Here is a 16,387-nt window from a genome sequence, read left to right as displayed (position 1 = left end):
CAGTTACCCTCAATCAATCTTGGCCCCAAAATATTAAATAGAAAATTCCAGAAATAAACAATTCATAAGTTTTACATTGTGTATTCTGAGTAGCTCGATGAAACCTCTTGCCATCCTGCTCCATGCCTCCTAGGGCACAAATTATCCCTTTGTCCAGCATATCCATGTCATCTACACTACCTGCCTGTTAGTTACTTAGTAGCCTTCTCAGTTATCAGACTGACAAAACATACTACATACAGGGTTTGGTACTATCTGAGGTTGCAGACATCCACTCGGGGTCTTGGACCATATCCCCCATGGATAAGGGGGATACTGTATGCATTATGTGTGGGAAGAGATTGGTGACCAAAAGGAAAGACTGTGGTAGAAATAATCTATGTGCTCACCACAACGAGGGAAAAGCTGTATTTCAAGTCTGTCTTTAAGTTAGGTTAGGGTTATATGATTGATCTCTGGGCAACAGAAGAGTAGAAGTGACTTCTAAGACAGAGGTTCACAAACTTTCTTAGTTACAGCGTCCGTAGTACCAGGGCCATCTTTCCACAATGCTCCCAGGCAAACAAACAAACAAACCCGTTAACTACCAATTCCATTTGCTCAGTAGTTAGTTCCAAATAACCTAATAGTAGTAGTTTGTGATGTCAATAGTTGTAGTTGTGATAATCTCAATATTTTAAAATATCTTGGGAAGCCCGTGTGAGATCTCTACAGTGGCATGGGAAACCCTGGCACCTAGTTTGAAACCCATGGTTCTCAGCTGTTTCTAGGCTAGTGCTTAAAAACACTGCACAATGCTCCAGTTTTTCCTTTCCCTGCCTCTGGGACATTGGAAATCATGTGCTCCACACACCATGGCTACAAACTATGGGAAAGCAACAAAACACTGGAAAGACCCCTGGGGAATAAACTTTCATTCAGTTAAGCTACTCCGATTTGTTGGGTTATCTGAGGCTAGGACTGCTTACTGCAACTCAATACGGTAGTCACTTGAGGCTAGTGAGAAATGGAAATGCACACAGTGCCACATTTCACAATTTTAAAAACAGAAGCAGAGTCAAATACGTTTCCACTAAATGTATCTTTATTTTGATAGAACTACAATTCACTTTAACCACTGCATCGCATAGGACACTGTTGTACTATAATGCTTGTACAGGAACGTGCATTATCACTAGTGTTACACGTAAACACGTCACCAATCTAGACAGTATTAATAGATTGAGTTAGATGATTTTTTTTTCTATGCACGCATGTAATATCACAATGTGTTTACTTGGATATTTTATGCAGATAGCACAAGATAGAGTATACCTATGCAAACAGCACAAGTTACAGTGATACCTATGTAAATCGAAATCCTAAAATGAGATACTTAACATTTTCATTATAATTATTTTCTAGGTTAAAAAATATGAAAAAATATTTAAATTTTAAACAAAGGCATATTACTGAGGCAGAATTCAGTGCAGATACAGAAGCTGGTACTACAACTGGCATAGTCAAGACGACTAGAAGACAGTATAGTGCACATTTAATGATGAATGGCAATTGCAATTTACTGCAGCAGAGCAAAATGGAAAAGCTGTCTGTTTTATTCAGAAGTGTTAAAGATATATAGTAGATAATACTTAAGACAATATTTAAGATATGTAATTTTTAGCAACCATTTGGTGAGTTTAGGTCAAAAAAGAATACACAAAATTAGTCATATGAACTGAGTTAAATTTCTAATGAAACAATTTAAACAGCTTTTAAAAGGATCTGAGTTTGTAAACCTGGCAAGCTATAAAATAGCTTCTTACACATGCATATACAAAGAAGAACCTTAGATGGAGAGATGAACAAATTATCACTTTATCGTATTTAGAAAATTATGAGGGAAAGACCTTAAAAGACATTCACAAAAATTGAAAATCTCAATGAAACCATTAAACAATTTTGCTCTTGGATATACATGAACAAAATATATTTTTGCTTATAGAATATATTTTTAATAAAGACCAATTAATTCAAAATTTGAAAAATTTCAAGTATTTTTCTTTAGCCGTAGATGAACTGTTTGATATAAGACCCTGCCCAAAGAAAACTCTGGGCATATTCTGTCTCAAAGAACCTCCAAATTCACAATGTCGATTCATGTAAAGGCAATGAAATGTGAATTCATTGCCTAAAGGCTCAAACTCATGGCAGATATTTTTGACAATCTTCCATCTGTCAAAGAATTTCAGTTAGAGACAGAAAAGTTAGTTTCCATCACGAGGATGGGACTCCAGCTATGTTAAGTCAAAAGACCATCCGTGTTGGAATTTTAAAGCAAGAGGGTAAGTTTTCCCTCATTGCTTTATTCTATTGCATGATACACATTGAAAATATTTGTGTTCAGTTTTCTGAAGCAGACTCCAAGAAACGAGTCATGGATACAGGTGTTATAATTCTTCAGTACATACGCACAAAAGCTATAGAATGTTGACAGTTTATGAAACTTCTGGGGAAAAAAAAAAGTAACCAATGATCTCATTTACTTACCAATATTACTTGGATGACTTACAAAAGAATTTTATAAGGATTTCCTGTACTAGAAAATCCAATTCAAGGTTTCCTTTAAACAAAAGAAATGCTTACCAAATATTCAATCAAAGACAAAAAGCACGGTGATTCACATTTTCTCCCTAATATCACGCTGCATATGAACAAGCTAAATTTGAAGCTCCTAAAACTGGAAAAACTTGTGACCTGGCTAGACAGGTAAAAGAATTTATTTACAATAGAAACATTTCATAACACAAATAAAACAGAATAACTCACATATTTTTCAAATGAGTCAATATGCAGAAAATTTTAAATGTAAAATAAATGGCTGCAATAAGCAAAATCTGAAGAACGGTATGTTGTACTGATAAACTGTTTTGTTTCCATTTATACAATGCCTCATCAAATTTGATGCTAATAAACTGAATTGATACTGAATTTGCTTAAAAACAGTTTTGAAAGTGATATACATTTGCCTAGATATTAAATGAATTTTTCTAATAAAAGATGTTTTATTAATGTGGATGCAAATATAAAAAAAAAATTGGGGCTGTGTGCAGTGGCTCAGACCTGAAATCCCGACACTTTGGGAGGCCGAGACAGGCAGACTGCCTGAGCTTAGGAGTTGGAAAACAGCCTGGGCAACATGGTGAAACTTCATTTCTACTAAAATAAAAAAACTTAGCCAGGCGTGGCAGCATGCACCTGTAATCTCAGCTACTGGGGAGGCTGAGGCAGGAGAATCGCTGGAACCCAGGAGGCAGAGGTTGCAGTGAGCCGAGATCGCGCCACTGCACCCCAGCCTGGGTGACAAAGTGAGACTCCATCTCGGAAAAAAAAAAAAAAAAATTGGATACTTGATTCAGTTATTGGAATTAAGCATATTTAGAACAACAAAATATGTTTAGAAGAACTATATGAATCTACTTATCAACTCTGTTTTATAAATCTAAATGTGAGTTAAGTATTACAAATGAAAATTTTGTGTGTAGATTAAGACGTGCTGTGACATATTACATACCAGATTTCAAAAATAGTGCAAAAAATAATATGTCTCAATAATTTTTTACATTGATTACATGATGAAATATTATGGATATACTGGGTGAAGTAAAATACATTTTTAATTTTACCTGTTTTATTTTCTAAAAGTGGCTACTACAAAATTTGAAATTACGTATGTGGCTCCCATTATATTACTGCTGGATGGTGTTGAAGTACCTAAAACACCTTCCAATCAGCTTGTAGAGCCCTGCTCTTAAATATAAATAGTCAAAGATCACCAGAGGCTTCAGGAAAGCCTCCAATGTGAGAGACAGAAAACAGGTAAAAACAACTCAAAGGAAACAGCGATAATGCAGGGAGCAGAATAACACAGAAACACACTATAATTAACATGCTCAGAGAAAAAATACTTCACCTATGAAACAAAACCAATTAGAAAAAAGGAACAGAGAATCACATAATGCACTTGGAAATAAAAATATGACAGCAGAGATAAAACATTCACAACATTTAATAGTAGAGCTGGAAGATAAAGTTGAAGAAATCTTCAAGAAAGTAGGAAAAATCAAAAACATGGAGAGAGTGGCCCAGGAATCCACCTCTCCACCTAGATAACAATTACATCGGCAGAAAGTTCCTAAAGTGATTATTTTGGGAGCACGTTGAGTCCATCTGAACACTTGTAGCTTCTACGGGAAATCCTGACTGGTAAATTGCAGTTAACATTGGTGGATTTCACCCTTCAGTGAAGTAGCAGCTACCCATCCCCCACCCACTCCATGGAAGGCAGCTGTGGAGACACAATCCCACATTTCTGGTTCAGCTTGCTGCCGCCAGGGTGGACAATAAAAGCCACTTCCTCCAAATATCAGGGTTCTGATTGCAGATATCTACTTCTGATCACAGAGGAAGAGCAGACACAGAAGCAAGCTACCATTCTCCCAACCCCCAACTGGCTAAAGTGGCTTCCAGGAGAAAAAAGGGATGACACCTGTTTTTCTGGACATTCAAAAAACTGTGTATCTAGGAGAATTTAGAAAGCCATTGCCCCTGCCCAGGGGAAAACACAGGCTCTGAAAAGAACTGAGAAAACTTCAGGCATTCAACACAGGCTGATCCCTAGCAGAGACAGTCTATGACAATAAAACAAAAATGAAAACAAAAAACACACAATACACACACACACACACAAATAAAAAAATAAACCCTGGGGGAAAAGGAATAATCTGTTTTCCAGAGCTGCCACATTATAAGATTCAAATGTCTAGCTGTCAACAAAAACAATCACAATGCATACAAAGAAACAAGAAAGTATGGACCATTCAAAGGCACAAAATAAACCAACAAAAAATGGACACGAGGAAGACCAAACATTGACTTGCTAGACAGACTTTAAACCAACTGCCTTAAAGATGCTCAAAGAGCTAAGTGAAAGTTCTGACTGTGTTGACAGATCAGAAGAGAAAATGAAGAAGACTGAAGCTTCAAAGCAGAAAAATGAAGGGAATATGTATCATTCACCATTAACTTAGAAGGCAAGGGTCCACTTTACAAAAGAACCACAAACATTTAGAAAATCAATGCAGAACACTGCGGCCACCACCACCACCACCGCCACCACCCCCCCAGAAAAGCTACAGGTAGGTTTAGCAAAGCTTGTAGATGATCAGACCTGCTCTGATAATCTAAAAGGGAGAGAGACCTAAGAACTCCAACCTGGAAGAACCTCTCTACATCAGACTTCATAAAAAAGACTCCAAGAGAGGTATCTCACCAATTTCTCAGGGTGAAAAACACTTTGCTTGGAAGTCGCAACTTACTGAGCACCAAAGGATTCATTCAGCAGAGGAACCTCACATGTGTTCTGGCTTGAGAGAAGTTTTCTCAGTTCAGACCTCTATAGGCACTAACATTTCCACACAAGGGAGAAACCCTAATATGTGCTACATTTTATGAAAAGCATTTTGACGGTGTGCTTTTCAGAATCGCAAGATATTTCTCCCCAATGATCAAGAAATTCCACATCTGATAAAACTATTCTGAGGTGAAAACAAGAGCAAAACAAAATTAAATATTTATTCATATACTCACACACACAGAGAACCTCCAGTGACTCTCTATTGCACTAATAAAGCAATAAACCACTCTACAGAACTGGAAAGGTCTTTGTGGTGCAGGTTCTGAATTATGGCAGCAAGCACTGCAACTGACTCCTACCCTCACCCCCCAGAGACACCAAGACAAGTTATAATCAAGCTGTTGAAATCCAAAGAGAAAAGGAGAATCTCAAAAGTGGCAAGAGATAAGCAAATCATCACATAAAAGGGATCCTCAGTGAGACTGCTGATTGCTCATCAGAAACCTTGGAAGCTAGAAGGCTGTGGTGTCGTTATACTCAGCGCAGAAAGAAAAAACAAAACAAAACAAAACTGTCAACTGAGAATTCTATATCCAGCAAAACTGTCCTTCAAACAAGAATTTATCAATAAAAGGAAATTACCTTAACATAATAAAGGTCAAATATGAAAAAACCACAGCTAACGTCATATGGAATGATACAAAATTGAAAGCATCTCAGGAAAAGGCACAGATGCCTGCTAGTGCTGCTTCTATTCAACACAGTAATGGAAGTCCTAGCCAGAGCAATTGGCAAGTTAAAGCCATTCAAATTGGGAAGAAGGAAAAATTATCTATTTGCAGATGCCATAATCTTATATTTAAAAATCCCAAAAATTTCACAAGAAACTGTTATGACTAATAAACAAATTCAGCAAAGTTGCAAGATACAAAATCAACACTCAAAACTCAGTTATGCTTTACTAACAAAGACCCATTTACAACAGCATCAAAAACAATAAAATACTCAAGAATAAACTTGACCAAGGAGGCAAAAGTCTTGTACAATGACAACTATAACACATTGCTGAAAAAATTAAAGATAGCACAAATACATGGAAAGACACCTTGGGTTTACAGACTGTAATGTTTCATATTAATATGTCCACATTACCCAACAGATCTACAAATTCAATGCAAGCCCAATCTCCATGCCGTTTTCCACAGAAACCAACCAACCATCCTAAAATTCATTTGAAATCTTAAGGACCCCTGAATAGCCAAAACAATCTGGGAAAGAACAAAGCTGGAGGCCTCACACTTCCTCATTTCAAAAACATACTACAGGAAAACAGTGTAATCCTGATTACAAAACATTACTGGAGTAATCAAAATAGCGTGGTACTGGCATAAAGACAAACATACAGACCAAAGGAACAGAGTAGACAGTCAGAAATAAACATGCATGTATATGGTCAAATGATCTTTGACGAGAGTGCAAAGAATGCATGATACGGAAAGGATAGTCTCTTCAACAGATGGGGCTGGGAAAACTGGATATTCGCATGCAAAAGAATGAAGATGGGCCCTTCACCATACATAAAAATCAAAATGGTTAAAAGACTTAAACATAAGACCTGAAACTACAAAACTCCTAGAACAGGAGAAAAGCTTCATGACATTGGATTTGGCAATGGTTTCTCAGGCATGACAACGAAAGCACAGGGAACGAAAGAAAAAATAGAAAAATCAAACTTCACCAAAATTAAAACCTTTTTTCAAAGGGCATTAAGAATAGAATGAAAAGGCAACTCACACAGAATGGAAGAAAGTATTTGCAAATCATTTACCTGAAAAGTTCTTTATATATTCTGGATATACAAAGAACTTCTACACCTAAACAACAATGGCAACAAAACCAATTAAAAAATGGGCAAAGGACTTCAATCAACATTTCTCCAAAGAGATACAAATGGTCAATAAGCACATAAAAAGACAGTCAACATCACTAATCACTAGGGAAATGCAAAACAAAACCAGAATAAGATACCACTTCAAACCCATTAGGATGTTTGTTATGAAAAAGAAATAGAAAATAAGTGTTAGCAAGGGCAGGAATATTGAAAAAACCCTTGCACATAGCTGGTGGGAATTTAGAATAGTGTAGTTTCATTTCCTCAGGAAGTTAAACATAGAATCATCATAAGATAAAGCAACTCCATTTCTAGGTGTATACTTAAAAGAACAGAAAGCACCACTGATTATAGCAATGTTATTCTTGATAGCCAAAATGGTGGAAACAACTTAAATGTCCACTGGCAGATAAAAGGATAAACAAAATGTGGTATACAAGTACAATGAAATATTATTCACTCTTAAAAAGGAATTAAATGGAATATTATTCAGCCTTAAAAAGGAATTAAATTCTGATACGTGTTACGACACAGCAGAACCTTGAAAACATAATGCTAAGTGGAATAAGCCACACACAAAAGGGCAAATATTGTATGATTCCATTCATGCCAAGTAATTAGAACAAATTTGTATAGATAGGAAGTAGAACAGTGGTTACCAGGAGCCTGAGGAGGAGAAAATGGGGCATTATTGTTTAAGGAGTACAGAGTTTCAGTTTGGGATGATGAAAAAGTTCTGGAGATGGACAGTGGTGATGACTGCAAAAAATGTGAACCTATCTAAATGCTACTGAGTTGTATAACCAAAAAGTGTTTAAATGGTTAATTTTATGCTATGTATATTTTACTACATTAAAAAGTAATTCTAAAATAAATAAAGTTAATTTATCGACAAAAACCTTGCCTTGTCTTGTGATATGAAAAAAATTTATACAAGCTCATTAAGAGGAAACATTATTTAAAGCAAGGACTTCATTTTAAAGTAAAATGTGTCACAGTGCTCTTAATAAAACAATCCTATAAGGAATCAAAAGATATTTAAAGCCTTTTGATAATGTGACTTAATCCAAAAGTGAATTTAAATATTTGGGTGATGGGCCAGAGTGAATGTCCCGCAGGAAATTATACAGACTTAGCTACTGAAATCAAGACTTTGATAAATTATTATCCAACAGAGTTTGAGGCAGCCCTCTGTAGCTAGTACATGGTATTTAGAAAGTTCATATTGGATAAAGGACTTATATCCAGAATAAAAAGGATTACAACACAATATCAGCAACTCCATTTTTAAATGGACAAAAAATCTGGCAATAAAACACTAAGATACATGAATGGCTGAAGAGCACATAAAAGATGCTTTGACATTATTCGTCATCTGGAAAATCAGAGTTAAAACCACAAAGGAATATTTCAAACACTAGAATGGGTATAATTTTTAAAAAACAGACAATGACTGGCAAGATTGTAGAGAAATGGGAACCCTCACACGTTACTAGTCAGAATGTAAAGTAATGCGGTCACTTGGGAAAACAATTTGGCAGTTTCCTAACAAAGTTAAACAAAAATTTACCATATGACATAGCAACTCCCCTCAGGCATCTGCCTAAGAAAAATGAAAACATGTCCACACAAAGGCTTGCACGCTAATGTTCAAAACACTTGCATACCAATATTCAAAGCAGCATTATTCCTAACAGGCAAAAACTGGAAAAACCTCAAATGTTCTTCAACTAGTGAATGTACAAAGGATCCACATAATCTAATATTATTTATGATAAAAAGGAATAAAGTACTAGTATCTTACAATATGGATGAACTTAAAACACATTAATAAAAATATATGGAAAGATCACATATAACATAAAATGTATAGAAAAAGACAACTCTAGAGACACAAAGTAGACTGAGTAGTGGGTGCCTGGGATTAGAAGTTGGAAGGGAGATTAACTGTAAACTGGAATAAGGGATCTTACTGGGATGATGTTCTAAAAAATGGATTATGGTAATGGTTACACAACTCAGCAAATTTACTAAAATTCACTGAATTGTACACTTGATATGGTTTTAATGATATGTAATTTGTACCTCAGTAAATTCACTGAAAAAAATGTTTATACTCTAGATTCCCAATGGATACTGGGATAAAACATTGTTATGAATGTTAGGGAGTCTAAGAGTAATCATCCTGGAACAAGTCTTTTCTGAAGTCTTTTGCATGTTTCTTCAACTCTTTCTATAAATTATATTTTTCAGAAAACAAAACTTAAACCAAGTTTTTTGTCTTTTCAGAAAAAAACTTAAAACCATCATGAATGATTCTCATTATAAACATTCCTTTCGTGGCTAGCATGTGATCGGTTGGTCCGCTGAGCAATAACTATGCAGACCAATTTATCACACGGCAATATTTAAACTGCAGGCTTGGGGTTGGGGAGGCAAAAAAAACCTTCTCCCAGAGGTAGCATTTCACACCTACATACATTAGTCACAGTAAATGTTCCTGAGTCTAAGATCAGCATTAAGGATCGCTTTACTTCCATAAACCAAGAATTTTCTTGTTTAGCTCTCTTTCTATAGGAGCTGCCTACAATTTCAACTTTAGGAACTTATTTCTAGACCATTGTCCATGGGGTTTCTCCAGAACCCTATGACCTGAAGCCAAAACCTCACTCATTCAGGGCCTTAAGTTCCTTTTTCAGTTGGAAATTATTATTCAGACTCCACCAATGAAATTTATAAGGAATAATCCACCAATACCCGTATATTCCATTCCTCTGAGGTCTAATGTCACGAAAGAAAACTTAACTGAAAATTTTTTCTGTATCAATTCTACATTCATTCCCTGAACTTTACTTGCTATCAATGGGGTCTCTTTAGATTTTAGGGTGTCTATTCTCAAAATGGTAGGGGTTATAACAGAACATTCCTACAGTGGGAAAGTCAGGTTACATACATGAGAGAACTAGCTAAGTCAGAAAGTAGATTCCCCATCAAAAGGTGGCAGCTGCTACCCAGGACCAGCTGAGTGCTTTACAGAAATATAAGCCCAGTGTTGTTAGCCCTTATAATTTTTTAAGACAAGCATTGTTTTTAGTATGAAATGCCCTAATTTTAGACAGCGGCAACAATGTACACACACACACACACACACACACACACACACACACCCCAAGTAGACAAATTGTTAGAACAGCTTTTAACTGTTGCCATACAGAATGCTTACACTCCAGTTGCAAAAAAATGTACTTGCTACAGGCAACATTGTTTTAAAGTAGAATTTTTGCAAACCAAAATCCATCCAGAACAGCTGTTTTCAGCACACTTCCTTCGCCTCAGCCCCCATCTATTTTCCTAGGACTGTTACTCTCACGGCTGAGATGGCTCCCATGCAAGCTCTCTGGCTTCTCAGTCCCCTTGGCCAATGCCAAAAGAAAAAGAGCTCCCTTGGCCAATTAAAATACTCCCTCAAGGAAAAGTTGTTTGAGTTTCACTGGCCCATTCCTAGTTACAGCATTTCAGGGATTCCTGTACAAAGTTTTCAACAACTATACTGCATTCTCACTAAGCTAGAAGTCCAGCATCCTGGGAACCAGGCTTGGTGGAGTGTACCCGTAATGTCAGCTACTCAGGAAACTGAGATGGAAGGATCACTTGAGCCCAGGAGTTCAAGACCAGCATGGGCAACATAGTGAGACACCATCCCAAAAAAGAAAAGCGGAAAAAAAAAAAAAAAAAAAAAAAGAAGTCCAGCATCCTGAATAGTGGTATTTTTCACTAGAGAAACTTGAAAGTAATGACAAATAATAAAAAAAAAAACTTATGTCCACAGCTTCAGAGATTATCAGGAATATAAAAAAAAACAAAAACTAAAAAACCAAAAAAGACAAAAATAATTAGTCCCATCCCTTCATTCTGCTGGTGAAGAAAATAAAATTCTGAAAGGTCAAATGACTTGTCCAAGGTGTATACAGCAAGTTAGTTGGCAAACTGGGACAGAATCCGAGTTATCTGACTGCAGTCAAGTTCTCTTTCCATCACACTACATGGTAGTGGAAGAAATCAGAGGGAAATCCCCTGAAGAAAAGAGTTTTTCCAATTCGTTTGGCCTCAGAATCATTTTGCATTCTTCCCTTTCCAGTGACTTTACCAACTAATTACTGTTTACCAGCTGTTGCCATCCTTGAAAAGAGGAGGGATGGGCAAAAGAATATTTTTCCTGCCAATTTATGAAAGTTGCAGCTACTGATCAATATTGTAAGTTTATATCCCAGGGTTTCAGTAACTGACAATTTGAATTCAATTCACCCCATCTTAATGTAGTTCCAGGATTACTCTGCGGCATGAAATCCCCGATGTCTAATGAGGCCTGAATTACTTTTAAATGTCTTCTCACATTCGTTACATTCATATTCTCTCCTTCCGGTGTGAATTTTCAGGTGTTCTACAAGGATTGAGCTTCGACTAAAGGTTGCACCACAATAGTTACATTCATAGGGTTTCTCTCCTGTATGAATTCGGTGGTGCTCATTAAGAGATGAACTCTGACTGAAGGACTTCCCACATTCTTTACATTTATAAGGTTTTACACCAGTATGAATTCTCTGATGACGACTAAGCAGTGAATGAGTTGGGAAGGCTTTCTCACATTGGTTACATTTGTAGGGTTTTTCTCCTGAATGAAGTCTTTGATGATAGATCACAGATGTAAAATGGCTAAAAGTCATTCCGCAATCATTACACAAATACGGTTTTTCTCCAGTGTGAATTCTCTGATGCCGGGTAAGGCATGAATTCTGTCTAAAGGCTTTTCCACATTCGCCACATTTATAGGGTTTCTCTCCAGTATGAATTCTCTGATGTTTGGAAAGGGATGAGCTATGACTGAAGGATTTTCCACAATTGTTACATGTATAGGGTTTTTCTCCGGTATGAATTCGCTGATGTTGAATAAGAGATGAACTGTCACTGAAGGGTCTCCCACAGTCTTTACATTTATAAGGTTTTTCTCCAGTATGAATTCTCTGATGTTTAATGAGGTGAGCACTTAGGGTGAAACCTTTCCCACAATCATCACATTTGAAGGGTTTCTCTCCACTGTGAGTTCTATGATGTGGCGTGAGCGACGAACTATCACTAAAAGCTTTTCCACATTCATTACACATATAGGGTTTTTCTCCAGTGTGAATTCTCCGATGTTTGGTGAGTGAGGCGCTATAGCCAAAGGCTTTTCCACACTTACTACATTTATGAGTTTTTTCTCCAGTCTCATTTCCCTCATCTTTATTTAAGGCTGCTTCTTGACATGAATCTTTCCGACATTTCTCACACATAGGGATTTTTCTCCTAGAAAGAGTTGATCTTCTAATAAAGATTATCCCACACTTACTGCATTTTTGGGACCTATCCCCCAAATGAATCTTCTGACGTTTCTGATGTTCAGTAAGAGCTGAAGAATGACTTAAGACTTTCCCACCGTCATTAGATTTCCGTGACTTTTCTCCAGTGGTTTTCTCCTTGCGGTTCAGAACGAGGTCTGAATGAAAACTGAAGGGTTTCTTGCTTTCATTATACCTCCGAGATTTCTTCCTCAAGTAGACTTTCAGATGTTTAATTAAGTCTGAAGTTTCTTTGAAATTATGTCCAAAGGGGCTTTTACCTGGGTCAAATTCCTCACCCCTACTGCCACTCCCAAGAGTTTTGTTTTGTGTGACTGTTCCTTTTGAATTTCCCTGATTACCGTGATCATCCTCTGAGCTGCCACAGTATTGCTGGAATTCTTCCATCAAGCCATAATCATCATCCCTGAGGCATCTTTCTATTATTTTATCTAAAGCCGATTCATCTAAAAGAAATAAGAAATAGAGTATTTCCTGTTTGCAAGAAAGGAAGCTGTTGTATTTGGGTCTGAAATAAGAATACATTAGTAACTACAAGGAATACAGTTTCGATGGTTCTCAAAAAGAGCTTTATAAAATAGACAAGGAAAAGACAATATAGGAAAACAATGTAAACATATGGGTTAAGAAAAATATTGAGAAAGATGAAAAGTTTGTGCTTTACAGTTAGATACAAGTTTTTGCCCTCATTTTGAATTTTTTTAAGAAGTTCAGGACGGGCGTGGTGGCTCACGCCTGTAATCTCAGCACTTTGGGAGGCCGAGGCAGGCAGATAATAAGGTCAGGAGATCAAGACCATCCTGACTAACATGGTGAAACCCCATCTCTACTAAAAATACAAAAAATTAGCCAGGTGTGATGGCATGAGCCTGTGGTCCCAGCTACTCGGGAGGCTGAGGTAAGAGAATCGCTTGAACCCAGGAGGTGGAAGTTGCAGGGAGCCAAGATTGTGGCACGGTACTCCAGCCTAGGCAACAGAGCAAGGCTCCATCTCAAAAAAAAAAAAAAAAAAAAAGGTTCAAACCTATTCTCCCTATGTCGTAATTTTTCTCTTTCCAACAATGATACCACAAACATTTGTCGAATATTTACCAAATGCCAGGTCCCGCACCAAGCACGATGTAATAAAAGTAAGTACAATATACTGCACTTAATCTTCACAACAACCCTACGGAGTAGCTTTTATTACCATCCCGGTTTTATGGATGTTGACAACTGGGAACATAAGAGTATTAAGTAGTCTGCCCAAGGTCACATGTATAATACGTGATAGAGCTAGATTTTTAACTTAATCTGAAACCAAAGCCCACGCTCTTGATCCCTATATCATATCACCTCTCCGCAAAGCAGACAAATAACACTACTTTGTTGAAAAGAGTAAACACATCATAGATATGCAGCACCACCAATATAGACTTTCAAAGATTACAAGTTGGCCCTATCAGCCTTACATATACACTAATCAGGCATCCATTTTAAGCCTCTCCTACACTGTTGCAGTTCCAGTACTATTCTTCTGACCTGCATACTTCCTACTACCTAGAATGCATTCTCACAGCACCCTCACTCTCACAAACATAAATTCGACAGGGCCTAGGGTTCAATAGCAACAATCTCCAGAGCTCTCTCCAATACCATACTCTCACTGATTATGCTATTCTCAGAATTTTTGAATTCACTAATTAACTACATCCTGGCTTTTTGCCATGAGGTCACATTGTCACTTTTATGAAACTATTTTTTCAACAGATAATTATAAAATACAAAGTTACTCAAAATCGTATTACCTAGAAGTTAACTAATGGTTAATACACAATTCTGTATATTTCCTTCAATGTTTCTATATAGTTTAAAACAGAAAAACTGTATAATTTGTATTGTTATTCTTTTCACTTTGTATTGTTACTCTTTTCATTTATGATTATTTCCCATTTTACTGCTAATTTTTCTTTAAAAAATTTTTTTTTTTTTTTATTTTTAGAGACAGGGTCTTACTCTGTTGCCTAGGCTGGACTGCAGTGGCATGATCACTGCTCACTGCAGTCTCAACCTCCCCAGCTCAAGCAATCCTCCCATCTCAGCCTTCCAAGTAGGTAGAACCACAAGCAGGTGTCACCACATCTGGCTAATTTTAAAAAATTATCTGCAGAGATGGGGTCTCCCTGTGCTGATCAGGCTGGTCTTGAATAGCTGGCCTCAAGTGATTCTCTCACTATGGCCTCCCAAAGTGCTGGGATTACAGGTATGAGCCACTGCACCCAACTTGTTAATTCTTCATAAAGATAATTTTAATCAGTGACATGATAATCATCATATAGATATAATTGTTCATTCTCTCTTTTTTTTTTTTGAGATGGAGTTTTGTTCTTGTTGCCCAGGCTGGATGCAATGTGCAATCTTGGCTCACTGCAATCTCCGCCTCCCAGGTTCAAGCCATTCTCCTGCCTCAGCCTCCCGAGTAGCTAGGATTACAGGCATGTACCACCACGCCCAGCTAATTTTGTATTTTTAGTAGAGATGGGGTTTCTCCACGTTGGTCAGGCTGGTCTTGAATTCCTGACCTCAGGTGATCCACCCGCCTTGGCCTCCCAAAGTGCCGGGATTACAGGCGTGAGCCACCATACCCAGTCTCATTCTCTTATTGAACCTTTATCAAATAATACTTCCTGAAAAACAGAGTCATGAAGGCAGAATTACTAAACCAAAGGGTGGAAACTAGGTTATACTGCTTTACATGACACATGAGGAGCAGAAGCCCCTGAGTACTATCTCTGGTCAAATATTCTTTAAATCTTTGCAAATTTAATTCATAATAAATAGTAGTATTGCTTTAAATGTGCACTGTATTGCTAACCAGTGAGTTTGAACAATTTTTTCATGTTCACGAGCTATTTAAATTTTAAATTTTGTTGGTGATCCATTCAAGTTAGTCCATTTTCCTAACAGACTTAGTGTTCCTTATTGATTTGAATGAGGTTTTTTTTTTGAAATGGAGTCTTACTCTGTCACCCCAGCAATCTCTGCTCACTGCAACCTCCACCTCCCGGGTTCAAGCAATTCTCCTGTCTCAGCCTCCTGAGTAGCTGAGACTACAGCTGCCCACCACCACACCTGGCTAATTTTTGCATTTTTTAGTAGAGACGGGGTTTTACCATGTTGGCCAAGCTGGTCTCGAACTCCTGACCTCAGGTGATCCACCTGCCTTGGCCTCCCAAAGTGCTGGGATTATAGGTGAGCCACGACACCTGGCTGAGGTTTTTTTGTTTTTTTTTTTTTTAAATAAATTATGGCCATTGACTGCTGTATCTGTCAAAAACTTTCTTCTCTAATGTGTCGTAAATAACTTTTAAAACAAGCTGTATATCAACATGAGGCTTTTTTGTTTGATGTAAGATAATTGGGGAAGGAACATATATTCACACCAGTGCTGCTAGAACTACTCATAACACTTTTAGAATCCATTTTTTAAATTCCCCTCCAAAACGCTACTTAAATGTGATAAAACAACTATTGTCCTTTATATATGTAATCACAGTTGACTCTTGAACAACATAAATTTGAACTGCAAGTGTCCATTTACAGGTGGATTTTTGTTTTTCTAAGAGATGGGGTCTTGATCTGTCATCCAGGCTGGAGTACAGTGGCATGATTGTAGCTCACTGCAACCTCTAACTCCTGGGCTCAAGCAATCCTCCTACCTCGGCG

General features: G+C 37.2%; 1 protein-coding gene across 3 annotated transcripts in view; it reads right to left on the bottom strand.

Moving 5' to 3' along the window:
• Window positions 1–16,387, bottom strand: part of LOC105481069 (zinc finger protein 483) — a 60,299-nt gene that overhangs the window by 30,648 nt on the left and 13,264 nt on the right. The window contains exon 6 of one of the 3 annotated variants that reach the window (XM_011740356.3): window positions 1,063–13,128. The exons of the other annotated variants lie outside the window; for them this stretch is intronic. Coding sequence (XP_011738658.1) covers window positions 11,615–13,128 — 1,514 coding nt within the window. The 3' untranslated portion in view covers window positions 1,063–11,614. Of the gene's footprint in view, window positions 1–1,062; window positions 13,129–16,387 lie in introns of those variants that run through there. 3 annotated transcript variants of the gene reach the window in all.

Source organism: Macaca nemestrina, chromosome 14, assembly GCF_043159975.1.
Source record: "Macaca nemestrina isolate mMacNem1 chromosome 14, mMacNem.hap1, whole genome shotgun sequence".
Taxonomy (NCBI): Eukaryota; Metazoa; Chordata; class Mammalia; order Primates; family Cercopithecidae; genus Macaca; species Macaca nemestrina.
Note: the sequence above shows the minus strand (reverse complement) of the source record. Positions and strands in the feature narration are given on the sequence as shown.